At 42.1% G+C, this 14,756-nt stretch overlaps 1 protein-coding gene across 2 annotated transcripts in view; it reads left to right on the top strand.

Annotated features, from left to right (window-relative positions):
- The window catches only part of COL3A1 (collagen type III alpha 1 chain), a 95,756-nt gene that overhangs the window by 57,011 nt on the left and 23,989 nt on the right, over positions 1-14,756 (top strand). For both annotated transcript variants that reach the window (XM_053360166.1, XM_053360174.1), the window contains 14 exons: positions 2,398-2,451; positions 4,193-4,291; positions 6,757-6,801; positions 6,913-7,011; positions 8,920-8,973; positions 9,139-9,246; positions 9,942-9,995; positions 10,130-10,228; positions 11,598-11,651; positions 12,062-12,160; positions 12,613-12,666; positions 12,761-12,814; positions 13,632-13,685; positions 14,565-14,618. In XM_053360166.1, the coding sequence (XP_053216141.1) occupies positions 2,398-2,451; positions 4,193-4,291; positions 6,757-6,801; positions 6,913-7,011; positions 8,920-8,973; positions 9,139-9,246; positions 9,942-9,995; positions 10,130-10,228; positions 11,598-11,651; positions 12,062-12,160; positions 12,613-12,666; positions 12,761-12,814; positions 13,632-13,685; positions 14,565-14,618 (981 nt within the window). The remainder of the gene's footprint in view (positions 1-2,397; positions 2,452-4,192; positions 4,292-6,756; positions 6,802-6,912; positions 7,012-8,919; positions 8,974-9,138; positions 9,247-9,941; positions 9,996-10,129; positions 10,229-11,597; positions 11,652-12,061; positions 12,161-12,612; positions 12,667-12,760; positions 12,815-13,631; positions 13,686-14,564; positions 14,619-14,756) is intronic.

The raw sequence follows: 14,756 nt of genomic DNA on the forward strand, positions 1-14,756 counted from the left end.
ATGTATTCAAAAGCTGACTTGTTTATAACTCGGAGTACATCTAGCCCGGGACGCAGTTGGCACTGTGGGTTAAACCACAGAGCCTAGGACTTTCCGATCAGAAGGTTGGCGGTTCGAATCTCCACGGCGGGATGAGCTCCCGTTGCTCGGTCCCTGCTCCTGCCAACCTAGCAGTTTGAAAGCACATCAAAGTGCAAGTAGATAAAGCCACTTCCGGGACCTGGCAAGGAGGTGGGGTTGCGGGCTTCACGGCCACCCCCTGTGCGCGGGGGCTGGATTGCAGCCCCTGCGAGAACGAGGGAATCCCGGCCGCGTCGTCCGCCCAGCCAGCCAATCGGGTGGCTGGGGGGGCTTGGCCTGGCCTATTTAGGGCCAGCACGGCCAGGGCTCGCCCTCTTTCGCCACGCCAGCCATCTCGTTTTATAACTCTGTTTATAACTCGGAGTACATCTAGCCCGGGAAGCAGTTGGCGCTGTGGGTTAAACCACAGAGCCTAGGACTTTCCGATCAGAAGGTTGGTGGTTCGAATCCCCGCAATGGGGTGAGCTCCCGTTGCTTAGTCCCTGCTCCTGCCAACCTAGCAGTTCAAAAGCATGTCAAAGTGCAAGTAGATAAATAGGTACCGCTTTGGCGGGAAGGTAAACGGCATTTCCGTGCACTGCTCTGGTTCACCAGAAGCGGCTTAGTCATGCTGGCCACATGACCCAGAAGCTGTACACCGGCTCCCTCAGCCAATAAAGCGAGATGAGCACCGCAACCCCAGAGTTGGTCGCGACTGGATCTAATGGTCAGGGGTCCCTTTACCTTTACATCTAGCCCATATATTATATTAAGTGCTGCTGAATTGCAAGCGAAACATAAAGCACTTCTGGCTTCCCTCAATGAAGGCAATGGCCAAATTAAAACTTCAGATGTATTGCACTTCAGATATTACATTTGTTGCAGAGAATCAGTAGCGCCAGGCAACCTGCATCATGAAAACAATGCCTGGCCCTTTTGTTATTCGCACTGGTATCTTCTGCTTCTATACGTTCATCCCACGCCCTAGTAGTCTCTTGTTTTATTCAAAAACTTGCTAAGTTCCATCTCAAAATCTTTTTTTAAAGATTTTGTGCACTCTCCAGAAGTTGTGACAGAAGGGTCAGATAGATATCCAACAAAAATAAATAAACCTATCTAGTCACGTCTCTCTGAATAGCATTTAGATTGAAATTCTTCTCAGGTTATTTATTAACGAACAAAATCTAAAACCACAGTTTCCATATGTGCTGAGGAAACCCAGACAATGTTAGGTGTGTTTCAGTCCACTGAACAGAGTGGAATTTAAATGGGTTTACACCATCTTGCTTTTAACAAGAGTCTTCCCTGTGATTGGGAGTCAAAGTCTGTGGCTGAAGTGAAAGTCTCACCACATGAGAGCAGCTGTGCTAAAGACTCATCCAATTTGCCCTTGCCGCACCACTTTCCCCCTGGGGGAAACCCAATGTTTACTGCTGAATCAGAGCAAACGTCAATCAGGTTTTCTCCAGACTGACTTTGCTCTGATTTATTCCTAAAGAGCTGGTTTCCCAGGGGAAAGCAGTGGGGCAAGTGGAAAACTGCTCAGACTCATGCTTTCTAGCCATGGGACAGGTGCAAGTTTAGATGAGCTCTAAGTCTCCATTCCATCACAATGCAGTGGGACTTAGCCAAGAGATTAATGTGTGCTAAAATCTGTCCATATTCAGCATTATGAAATCCAAGTAACTTATATCTGGCATACACAAGCTTCCTGAGACCTATTGTTGTGATATCCATATCCTGCTTTTTCAGTAAAAAAAATAATAGTCAAGTTTACTTGCAACATATTTAAAATCTCAAAGCATCAACATGTGGACCACATTTTTTAAAAATGTGTAAGTAACAGGCCATAGGAGATAGATATAAAATCTAGGGATTTCTTGTTGTTGTTGTTGTTAAAAAAAGACCAGTTTAGGAAGCCAAAAAATTATGTGAACAAGATGATGGAAGTCCATCAGAGATGAACAAAATTGAACCTCTCCTTGTGGGGAGTCCCACAACCTAGGTGTGACCACAGAGAAGGCCCTCTGTGGTTTGCGGTAATCAAATGCAGCTTATGGTTTTGTGAGAGATCCTAGGCTAGATACCTGAGCTTAAGCTCTGTGCTTGATGTGTCACTTCAAGCAAAGGGTAGCAGCTCATGATGGTGAAGGTAACCTTCCAAAGTCACACATTCAGAAAGGGAAAGATTATGTTCATATGTGGGCCACATAGTCTCTTGATTGTTTTCATCTATTCTCATAAGAATATGATGTAACACAACTAATTCTTTTAAAAATTAATGACCTATGTCATGTTTTCTTCCAATAATAATATTGTTGTTGCTGTTTTCTTAAGGGTCCCCCAGGCCCTCCTGGACCTTCAGGATTTCCAGGTTCTCCAGGTTTTAAGGTATCTATCCTATCCCTTTCCATCCTATATGTTTGCCTTTAAATAAATGTCTCATATATGTCTCATCTGCGATCCTAAGGACGTTTTTGCTGAAATCCACAAATAGATGAAGTTAGGAAGTTTTATCAAAAGTAGCTCTTGGGTCTGGGTTTTTCACTAACAAGGTGTTTCTTATCTATTAATAGCATGTGAGACACGGGTGGTGCTGTGGGGTAAACCACAGAGCCTAGCACTTGCCAATCAGAAGGTCGGCAGTTTGAATCCCCGCGACGGGGTGAGCTCCTGTTGCTCGGTCCCTGCTCCTGCCAACCTAGCAGTTCGAAAGCATGTCAAAGTGCAAGTAGATAAATAGGTACCGCTCCGGCGGGAAGGTAAATTGTGTTTCCGTGTGCTGCTCTGGTTCGCCAGAAGCGGCTTAGTCATGCTGGCCACATGACCCGGCTGTACGCCGGCTCCCTAGGCCAATAAAGCGAGATGAGCGCCACAACCCCAGAGTCATCCGCGACTGGACCTAATGGTCAGGGGTCCCTTTACCCTTTACCAATAGCATGTGAAGTGGTTATTCCCCCCAAAAAACCCATGCAGTGTGATTTTAATTGAAACACTTGTGGATTTGAATGGCCAAGTTCCAGATATAAAATCTTCTCTGTTGATGCAAATGTAACAAGGTACTGTGTAGATATCTGCAAGAGGATTTTCAGTGCCTCATCGATTATGGTTTTCAGTATCCCTTTGTGGGGAGAGTCAGAATAGTAAAAAAAAATGAATGTGTTTGGTGTTGATGTATCCTTAGTTTCCACTAACTTTTTCAGAAAACAATTCCATGCGCCCTTTCCTTCACATTCTAAATAGCAACAATTATTGAGAGATCATGACAAACATATTTGCTGACATTACTTTGTGCTGAAGAATTCTTCTTCTTCTTTGGCGATCACTCGTAGCAGAGTAAGATTGTCTTCCATAAACACTGTTTTAACATTGAGTCCGTAAGTGACTGTAGATGCCAATTCTGGATGCACACGTCCTTCCACAGTGGGCACATTCGTTTCCGGGCAGGAGTTGATCATGGTGTGGATTTGCCAAGCGTGCCTTCCTCTTAGCACGTTTATCCCTTGTGTCCTGAGTTTGAGCGTCTTCAAAGCCCATGACACCTTTGGTAAAGGCTGTTCTCCAACTGAAGCGCTCGCAGGCCAGTGTTTCCCAGTTGTCAGTGTTTATACTACATTTTTAAGATTTGCCTTGAGAGAGTCTTTAAACCTCTTTTGTTGACCACCATCATTACACTTTCCATTTTTAAGTTCGGAATAGAGTAGTTGCTTTGGAAGATGATCATCAGGCATCCGCACAACATGAACAGTCCAACAAAGTTGATGTTGAAGAGTCATTGCTACAACACTGGTGATCTTTGCTTCTTCCAGTACACTGGCATTAGTTCTCCTGTCTTCCCAAGTGATGTGTCAAATTTTTCGGAAACACCGTTGATGGTGTCTGATTGCCATGTCCCTCGTGTGATGTGATCTTCCACTTAATGAAAGCATCAGAAGAAACTCCAATGAAAATCCTCATTATTACATATTTTAAATGGCTGTTTATAACTGTATATATTTTAAAATTTTATAGATGGATGTTTTGTGGTGGCCTATATTTGTAATGCCTGAAAAAGGTTTGGCAAAGTAGGATGAAATCATCAAGCTACTGAATTTTGTTTGTTAAAACCGATTGCTCGCTCTCTTCAATTCAGGGTGAAACTGGCCCTGTTGGCCCCCCTGGCTCTAGCGGGTCTCCTGGAGCAAGAGGAGAACCTGGTCCTCAAGGACAGCCTGGTGGTCCTGGTCCTGCTGTAAGTATCATATGTTTATAAAGCCATACATTGTTTTACTCACCTAGTAAAATCTGTTTCATAGAGACATTTTAAAAGCTGCTTCCATGAATGTCAACGTTATTAACTATTCTCTTTTTTTCATTTCTGTTTTATTAAGTTTCAACATTTTTAACTTATACAATCAAAACACAGTTTTGTCTTTTCTCTTATTTTTGTCAACTTCCAACCTCATTTTCCATGGAGTTGTTGCCTGCTTCACCCTATCTTCTATCTTTTTTTTTTAATATAATTTTTATTAGTTTTTTTAACATATTATTTTCAAAAGTACCGTATTTTTCCCTCTATTACACGCAGATTTTTTCTCCTAAAAAGTAAGGGGAAATGTCTGTGCGTGTTATTGAGCGAATGTGTGGTCCCTGGAGCTGACAAGCGCGAGTGAAGGCAAAAATCAGGCAAATATCAAATCGTCCGGAGAAGGGAAGCCTTGAAAGGAGGAAGCTCTGCCTCAGGGTCTTACTGCCCACCCGCTTCTGTTTCCTTACTGTGTTTGCTCAAACGGAACAAAGAGCAGAGAAAACCCCTCCCCTCCAGGCAAGCAGAGTGGAAAGCAGAGCGTGCGTCTGGGACTCGAAGGCAACATGCAGGTTGGGGGGGGAGAGAGAGAGAGAGAGAGAGAGCTGGCTGGCTTGTGGGGGGGGACTTTTGCCTTCCTTTCCTCCCTCCGGTAAAACCCCTCTCCTGCATTCTTAGCCAGCTGCTTCTCTGCACACCCCTCTCCTTGTCGCTTCTATGTTTTTCCTTCCCTCCCTACTTAAAACGTGGTTCCAATCACGGATCCACATGGATCCTCAGGATCTTTGCATTGAGTCACCCCAAATTCACCATCAGATCACATAGCAATGATCTGATGCAAAAACAGGGCTGCAATGGTGCAAAAACATGGTTACAAAGCACGGATCCACATGGATCCTCAAGATCTTTGCATTGGGTCACTCCAAATTCACCATCAGATCACATAGCGTGTCCATGGCTACAGCCTGCACCAAAAAAATCACGCACCCACTGTTGCCTGGGGCTGCAATGGTGCAAAAACATGGTTACAAAGCACGGATCCACATGGATCCTCAGGATCTTTGCATTGGGTCACCCCAAATTCACCATCAGATCACATAGCATGTCCATGGCTACAGCCTGCACCAAAAAAATCACGCACCCACTGTTGCCTGGGGCTGCAATGGTGCAAAAACGTGGTTACAAAGCATGGATCCACATGGATCCTCAGGATCTTTGCATTGGGCTACCCCAAACTCACCGTCAAATCACATGTCTGTGGCTGCAGCATGAAGCACAAAAATGATACATCCACTGTTTCATTCAGAATTTTTTTTTCTTGTTTTCCTCCTCTAAAAACTATGTGCGTGTTATGGTTAGGTGCGTGTTATCGAGCGAAAAATACGGTAATTTAACATACTTTTACATCTTATTCAAATTTTTGACTTCCATCAATCCTGTCTGAAAATTTTCCAATCTAATCTCTCAGTATGCATTTCTTATCTTCCCTATTACATTTCAAACTCATAACCAATATCTCTATCTTTTTCTACTTTGTAACACTTCGTATATTTCTCCTTACAAAACTTCTTGTAGTCCTACTAGCGTAATTTGTTGATTACAGTTGCTCTTCAAATTATTCATATACTTCTTCCAATCTTCTGTAAATCTCTGGTCCCGCAGGTTTTGAATCCTTCCGGTTGATTCACGGAGCTGAAAGCAAGCGGGATTCAACCCTCAGGGGAGAATCCAGCTTTTCGGGGGGGGGGAATTTGCATACACCCTATCTTCTATCTATCACAATATTATAATCTAATTACTTCTGTTGCTCATAGCTGAAATCCTACTTACGAGTTCGTCATACTATAAAATTTCTTTAAATAGTCCAAAAAAGGTGTCCATTCTTCCATAAAACCCTCATCATTAGAATCTCTTGATTTTGCTGTTAATTTTGCCAGTTCTGCATAGTCCGTTATCTTACTTATCCATTCTTCTTTGGTTGGAACTTCTTCTTCCTTCCATTTCTGCACATATAGAATCCTAGCTGCTGTTGTTACATACATAAACAACTTTTCACATTTTTGGTGGGATTTCTGCCGCTATAATCCCTAACAGAAACGCTTCGGGCTTTTTCAATAAACTCATTTTAAGCATCTTTTTATCTCATCATGTATCATTTCCCCAAATACCCTCGCTTTCTTGCAAATCCACCACAAATATATGTTAAAAAAAACCATCTACCTGTTTACACTTCCAGTTATTATTAGGAACCTTCTTATACATTTTAGATAATCTGTTAGTTGCTAAGTACCAGCTATACAACATTTTCATATAATTTTCTTTTAGAGCATAGCAAGCAGTAAATTTTATATCTACTTTCCGTAGCTTTTCCCATGCACTCATTTCTAAATATTATTACCTATTGTCTCTAGGGTCCTGGAGGTAGAGATGGAAGTCCTGGTGCAAAAGGTCCCCCAGTAAGTAATCCTGCTGTCATACCACATTGGCTGTGCCTGTGGTCTAAGCTGCCATTTTATTCAATATCACATGGGAATTTGTAAATTTGAGCGCATTTTCTTTCCCCACAGGGTCCTGCTGGCATGGCTGGTGCTCCTGGACTGAGCGGAGGTCGTGGTCCTCCTGGCCCCCCGGGTACCAATGGAATCCCTGGACAAAGAGGTCCAGCTGTAAGTCGCCAGCTCATCTTTGTCAAGTTGACATGAAAACTGGATTCAGAAAAACAACATCTGCAACCCTACAGATGTTGGAAAACAACACCTGCAATCTATACAGTACTTATAGGCACAAGGATATGATTTGAACCTAGTTGGGGAGGGTTATCTTTTGAGCTTCCAACTTTCCATGTTTCCTCCTGAAAACTATTACATCTTATCTCCGACATTTTGCTGTTATTATCAATATATGCCTGGGAATAACCTGAATCAGAGGGTTGGGGAATGCATTCTCAGGCAGAGCAGCTCTTCTCTGAAGAGGAGCTATAGGGGAAAGATTCGTTTCCCCCTTGTCTCCAGCGGTTTCAGAAGCAGGGAGAGACACAGACACTGAGCAGCTTTGGCAGGAGTTACCTAGCTACGAGATAATGGAAAGAGAAACAGAAGGGAGGGAACAGCCAGCAGAGACGTCATTAGAGTGTGAGGGAGTCTCCCTCCCCAAGAACTAGGAGGTCTGTCTGTATTAGAGGACAAAGAATGCAGAGAGGAGGAACTTCCTGTTGGTGCCCAGGATGTTTTTGGGGGATGGAAGGGGAAGGATTTAGAGTAGCCAACTGCTCTCCTAGTGGAGAGATGTGGATTTTTGCTTGCAACCAGATGACTGAATAAAAAAAGACTACAAATTATAAACTGCTCATTAATTCTTATCTGTGAAGTTATCAATGGGAGGGGAGGACTCTCGACGCCTTGACAATATAATACAAATGGGGATGGCACTAGAAGCCAAAAATATTAATGATAAGAAAATATTTTACTAGATATAGTGGCACGACAAATAAAAATGCGTAACTTTAGGGTGGGTTCAGTCATGCTTAGGAATAATTCCATGTGCCTTGCATCCTAAATAGCAAGAATTCTTGAGAGATCATGGCAGACAATGGGTCATATTTGCTGACAATACTTTGAGCTCAAGATGAATATTCAGCAGCAGATTTTACTAGATTGCTTTTCGCTTGCCTACTCAACACTAAGAGTGTAACCCAAGCGCATTGAAAAGCCATGTTTGATCAAGGCATAATCATGCTTAGAGTAGCCTCATTGAAATTAATGAGACTTAAGTTAGCTGTGACTAACTTGCCCCATTGATTTCAATGGGTCTACTCTATGTATGATTAAGTCCAAGCCACTGTGAGATTTTATGAAAGCTGTCATTGTAGTGCTTGATCTTTGCTGGCTCATTCAAACAAGCAAGTCAAGCGGTGAATGTGCATGTCTGAAACAGCCGTTAACCTTTACCGCAGAGGCAGCTACCCTTTTGCAGCAAAATGACAAAGATTGTCATGGCAAAAGCTTTAGTGCTGCAGAATCCACTTCGCCGAATGCATACAACATGATCCTAAATCACAGAACAGCACAATTTTTCTCCTAGTGTGTGTGGTTCATTTGGTCTAAGTCAGTGAAACCTCACATTCTATCGGAAGTATAATGTGAGGTATAGGGATGTGGGTGGCGCTGTGGTTGTCGGTTCGAATCCCCATGACAGGGTGAGCTCCCATTGCTCTGTTCCAACTCCTGCGAACCTATCAGTTTGAAAGCACACCAGTGCAAGTAGATACTGTAAATAGGTACCACTGTGGGAGGAAGGTAAACGGTGTTTTCATGCACTCTGGTTTCCATCACAGTGTTCCGTTGCGCCAGAAGCTGTTTAGTCATGTGGCGGAAAGTTGTCTGCAGACAAACTCCGGCTCCCTTGGCCTGAAAGCAAGATGAGCGCCGCACCGCATAGTCTCCTTTGACTGGGCGTAACCATCCAGGGGTCCTTTACCTTTACCTTTTTTATAATGTGAGGTGCTTCACCTGCTGGAACAATTGCTGTTTAATAAGTCTTTCGGTTAAATTTTAAGGGTTGTATGTTCTCTTTAGGGTGAACCTGGTAAGAATGGCGGAAAAGGAGAACCGGGTCCAAGAGGTGAACGAGTGAGTATTTGCCAACCCATTACCTAGTAGGTTTGGATGGAGCAGAATTGTAATTCCTGCTTATGGAAAATTGGTTTCAAAAGATACATTGCTGTAGTGAGATTTTATCATTGGGACTCCTCCAGCTTTACCAGTTAATAATATTTTATTGTATTTCATTATAAGGGTGAAAATGGTACTCCCGGCGCTGCTGGTCCTCCAGGAGAAGAAGGCAAGGCAGGGGGTCCTGGTCAACCTGGCACAAATGGTATACCTGGAAGTCCAGGAGAACGCGTAAGTACTCAGCAGATCAGGTTTTAGACAAAGGGGAACACACCTTTGAAATGACTCGTGTGACCAACAGTGCAACCAGACTCATGTCTGCTCAGAATTCAGTTCAGCTGAGTTCAGTGGACTTACTTCCAGCTATGTATGGATTGGATTGCAACCTAAATCTCACCGAAGCAGCGAAACATTAGCCTTGCCCAACTTAAGGGACTATTCAGAAGACGGTAAATTCAAGAGAATGAAATGGAGTAAGAGCTTTTTTCACTAGAAAAAAGCCAACGAGATTGTCATTCTTGAATTATTATTATTATTATTATTATTTTGGAGAAACAGCGTGGATTTGCAGCGCGGTCCCCAACTATAGCACTTTCCCCAATCGGTAGCATTAAATTGTAAGCTCCTCGGTGCAAGGACCTTGTCCTTTCATTAGCTGGATCAGGTCCAGTGTACATGAATTCTAGAGCAGCAACAGATAAACTTTTCATACAATGTGAAATGTCGCCTACAGTTATTCTTTTGACTAAATCTCATATATCATCTCATATATATATATAACGTTATGTGGACATCTCAGTACAAATAAAAGACTGAAAATGCATTTGACTCTCTGCTTGGTTGGGATGTAGCATACTTCAGCGCATCCTTTTCCTCTGCTATTAAGTGACCCACAACATGAACATTTCTGTTGGTTTTTCCTTCAGGGTGCCCCAGGTTTTCGCGGCCCTCCTGGCAGTAATGGACTTCCAGGTGAAAAGGTATACTCTTCTCTTCCTGCTAAACTGTTCACTTTCTACTTTGCTTATTGTTTTTCCTGAAGTTAAAATACAACTTCATATTTCCACAATCTGTTACTAATCATATATTGCAATTTGTTTCAATGTCATTTAAGGGTGGGCCCGGTGAACGAGGCTCTCCTGGTCCTGCAGGACAAAGAGGCGTTCAGGGTGAACCAGGACGTGATGGTAGCCCAGGTCTTCCAGGAATGAGAGTAAGTTAAAATACCTTCTGGGTGGGATAGAAAGAAAGAAAGAAAGAAAAAAGAAAGAAAGAAAAAAGAAAGAAAGAAAGAAAGAAAGAAAGAAAGAAAGAAAGAAAGAAAGAAAGAAAGAAAGAAAGATGATAGATAGATGATAGATGATAGATGATAGATGATAGATATAGATATAGATGATATAGATATGGATGCAGGTGGCGCTGCGCTATAAACCACCGAGCCTTTTGGGCTTGCCGATCAGAAGGTTGGTGGTTCAAATCTCTGTGACAGGGTGAGCTCCCGTTGCTCTCTTCCAGCTTCTGCCAACCTAACAGTTCGAAAGCGTACCAGCTCAAGTAGATAAATAGGTAAATGCAGCAGGAAGGTAAATGGCGTTTCCATGCGCTCTGATTTCCATCACAATGTCCCGTTGCACCAGAAGTGGTTTAGTCATGCTGGCCACATGACCTGGAAAGCTGTCTGTGGACAAACGCCGGCTCCCTCAGCCTGACAGCGAGATGAGCGCCGCAACCCCATAGTCACCTTTGACTGGACTTATCTGTCTAGGGGTTCTTTACATACACACACACACACACACACAATATTATATATATTCCATATTAGTGATGGCTGAGATGACTAGCTATAGTAACAAAGAGCTCATATGCCAATACTTTATTCTGCTAATATCCAGATACCAACTTTCTAGATTTCTAGATAATTCCCTACCAGTGTCCAAGTCCTTGAGAATCCATTTACACCTATGCACTTAGTGGTCAATGCTTATAAAGAGCTGTGCTTCATTATAGAGAAGAAATGGTGGACTTGTTTCTTGACTGCACCACTAGGACATCTTGAATTTGTCAACTTTCAAATTCCAAAAATGAGAGGTGATAAAAAAAGTTGTAACATGACTTGGGAATTCAAAAGGAATTTTGGTTAAAGTAATGTAATTTAGTTTTGCTAAGCAAGCAAAATGTGTGTAAATCATTGAAAATATTTGCCAAGCACTTGCAGTTATATTTTTAATTAATTTATTTAGCATCACCTGACATTTGCAGAAGGGAAAATTTAAATTATTTTGTTTTCTGAAAGCATTTTGTGTGCTATTGCACCAAAAGTAGACTTACCAAGCTAATAGTTGTCCAACCACAAAATAATAGCAGATTTGAATTTTTCACACCCAAAAACAATTTTTAAGACCCTTCACTGGAGAGATTAGCAAAAATTAAGTTTCATGCCCTAAAATGACATGCCCTACCACTTAATAAAGCTTGTCTTCAAGGCTAATACTGTAACAGTGGGAAAAATAAAATGGAACCCTAAAATGTCCTCTTACGAAAGGTCTCTTTTACACAAATACTATTTTCATTTCCTTGCGCAGGGTTTAACAGGAAGCCCAGGAAGCCCAGGACAGGATGGAAAACCAGGTCCTTCTGTAAGTAAATAACTTTATGCCACTCCTGTTACCATCCTTGACTTTCACACCTGTAATAAAATAAACATAGCAGCTTATTTAAATTTACTGAGTACATTGGTTTGCTCTGAAGTTATATTAGCAAAGCTTTTACTCTGGGTTTTACTAAATGGCACTGTCAACCCTACTTAGCTAACATTCATGGGGACACCAAATATTATTAGATGAACGTATACTTTCAGTGTCTTAGGGTTCTCTTGTTTTTGTTTGTGTGCGTGTTTTAAATCGTTCAAGAATGTTTAAAATGACAGGATAATCTAGAACTGTCTTTGTTTAATTCACAACAGCAAGATGATCCCTTGGCGTTTTCATATTTCTCTGTTGTTTCTTTACATGTCCCTATACATTTAATTTGCATTTGTTTTCATCAGGGGTCCCCGGGAGAATCAGGACGAAGTGGTCCCCCAGGACCAGCAGGTCCACGAGGTCAACCAGGTGTGATGGGTTTTCCTGGTCCCAAAGGTAGCGAGGTTAGTATAATCTGAAGAATATATACTTAAGAGGCCACACTTACTTATACTTACAGTTTCTATCAACTCATGGTGCTGTGACTCAGACAACAGAATATCTGTTTCCAGTGCTTTTTCTCCTACAAAAAAAGAGGTGCCGGAACTCACCATGAATATCTCTGTTGTTCTCTTAGAATGGCAATGGCACCCACCTGAGAGGTGCTGGAACTGAGTTCCTGTGAGTTCCAGCTAGAAAAAAGTCCTGTCTGTTTCTACTTTGAGTATGGCACCCCTGAATGTCTGTGACTGGCCATTAATTATGGTTCTACCACATTATTTTGATAATAAATAGAATGTAGTATATTGAACATTTATTGCTTTCAGTCCACAGCCATTGAAATTTTCCACTATTAAAAACAAAAAAAGATTTCAGAGATCCATTTCATCTCTGCCATATGTTTTGTATTTCTTAGGGTTCACCAGGTAAAAATGGAGAGAGAGGTTCACCTGGACCTCCTGGCGGACTGGTGAGTAGAATTAATCAATCTGCTAGTAATTCCACATTATATCTTTATGGCATTATGCTGACCATAACTAACACCACTTCTTATTATTTAACAGGGACAACCAGGAAAGGATGGTGAAGCAGGAGCACAAGGCCCTCCAGGACCTTCTGTAAGTAAGCTTCAGTGAGAAACATGACAACAATTTCATAGACTCAGAGTTGGAAGGGACCTCAAAGGTCGTCTACTCTAACCTGCTGTTACTGTTGCAGCATCCCAATTATATCATATCTACTAAAATTGTAACTATTGGCTATAAAAAGACAAAGTAAATTTATCACCCGTCCTATCTGTAATTCTGTCTGGGACTTCACTTGACATCGGGCAGTGGGGCACAAATTTCATCTGATAAACATGCAAATTATTTTTTGATATTTAAGGGAAATGAGTATGTTTGTTCCGATAGCATTGGAAATGAGATTGAGGGGAGCAGAACAGGGAACCATTCATCAGGAATTCAGGAATTCAGTACTTTTGCCTTCTTCTTCTTCTTCTTCTTCTTCTTCTTCTACTACTACTACTACTACTACGCCAGCGTGGTGTAGTGGTTAAGAGCGGTAGATTCGTAATCTGGGGAACCGGGTTCGCTTCCCCGCTCCTCCATATGCTGCTGGGTGACCTTGGGCTAGTCACACTTCTCTGAAGTCTCTCAGCCCCACTCACCTCACAGAGTGTTTGTTGTGGAGAAGGAAGAGAAAGGAGAATGTTAGCCGCTTTGAGACTCCTTAGGATAGTGATAAAGCAGGATACCAAATCCAAGCTCCTCCTCCTCCTCCTCCTCCTTCTCCTCCTCTTCTTCTTGATTAGTGTTGCCTTCTTATTGTTTCTTTATCTCAACATATCCAGGAACAAAACAGTACAGATGTGCCAATGATGAGTAGAGTGTGTTGGCAAACTATTATGACTACTTTCCCCCTCTGTTTTTCCAGGGTCCTTCTGGGGAAAGAGGGGAGCCAGGAGCAACAGGACCACCTGGATTCCAGGTATTTTGATATTCGGCTGTTATTCATTCTTGAGTATATATTTTTTCCCAAACCAGATTCTTTAAAAGCAAGTTAGGGCGAAAATGTGGAAACGCATTTATGACACGAATCATTTAGTTATATTTTGATGTTCAAGTCTGCAATCCTGAACTCAGCTTGCTTTTCCCATCCCATCAGAATCAGTGGGATTTGAGCAATGTAACTCTGAGCCAATTTCAGCCAGAAAAAAGCAAGGTACCATAGATTCCCCTACTCTGTATTTTTATGCCTTTCCCAACTGCAAAGACACCATCAGGTTATCAAATTTAGCTACTGGTCATCTAAAAGGAGTTGGACATATTCGTAAAGTGTAAAAGATCCATAAATACCTCCCAAGGAATTTATCTATAATCCTATTTGTAGGTTTCCTTCAATATTCCTACAGATGTTTTCCTTGACACAGACCCTTCAGGTTAGCCTCACATTTGACTATATGAACAATTATTGGTGACAGGCTGCAAACATACCCTTTGTTAGGGTTACTCTCGAACTGCACGTTTATGCTCTATCATGGAAGAGAGATAGTATTGACTCAGAGATGGAGTAGCCATTTAGCATGCTTAAGGATCTAGGCTTATTCCCTGACATCTCTAGTTTAAAGAATATCAGGTAGGTGGGGAAAATAGGCCGGTGCCAATCAGAGTAGATAATAACTGAAAAGATGGGTCAGTAGTTTGACACAATATAATGCCTATATTCAGATGGAAATCACTAAGTGGAGGAAGCTACTTTCTACTCTTTCTGAATTTTTATTTATAAAGTCATGCAACACCATTTGGCTGTTTATGTGCTGGAAAAGCAGACCTATATATGTGTAACGAGTTCTTTTGCCTCTCCTAGGGACTACCTGGTCCTCCCGGCGGACCCGGAGAGAATGGAAAGCCTGGAGAAGCTGTAAGTTGTCCTTTCGTCTTCTCTTTTCCCTCCTCTTTCCCCTCAATCTTCACCTCCAGAAAAAAAAGGGAAAAAAATGGATGCACAGATACACAGTGCTGGGTGGTGTGGCGAAAAACATGCAGGCTTTCCCACATA

Source organism: Podarcis raffonei, chromosome 1 (genome assembly GCF_027172205.1).
Source record: "Podarcis raffonei isolate rPodRaf1 chromosome 1, rPodRaf1.pri, whole genome shotgun sequence".
NCBI classification, from domain to species: Eukaryota; Metazoa; Chordata; class Lepidosauria; order Squamata; family Lacertidae; genus Podarcis; species Podarcis raffonei.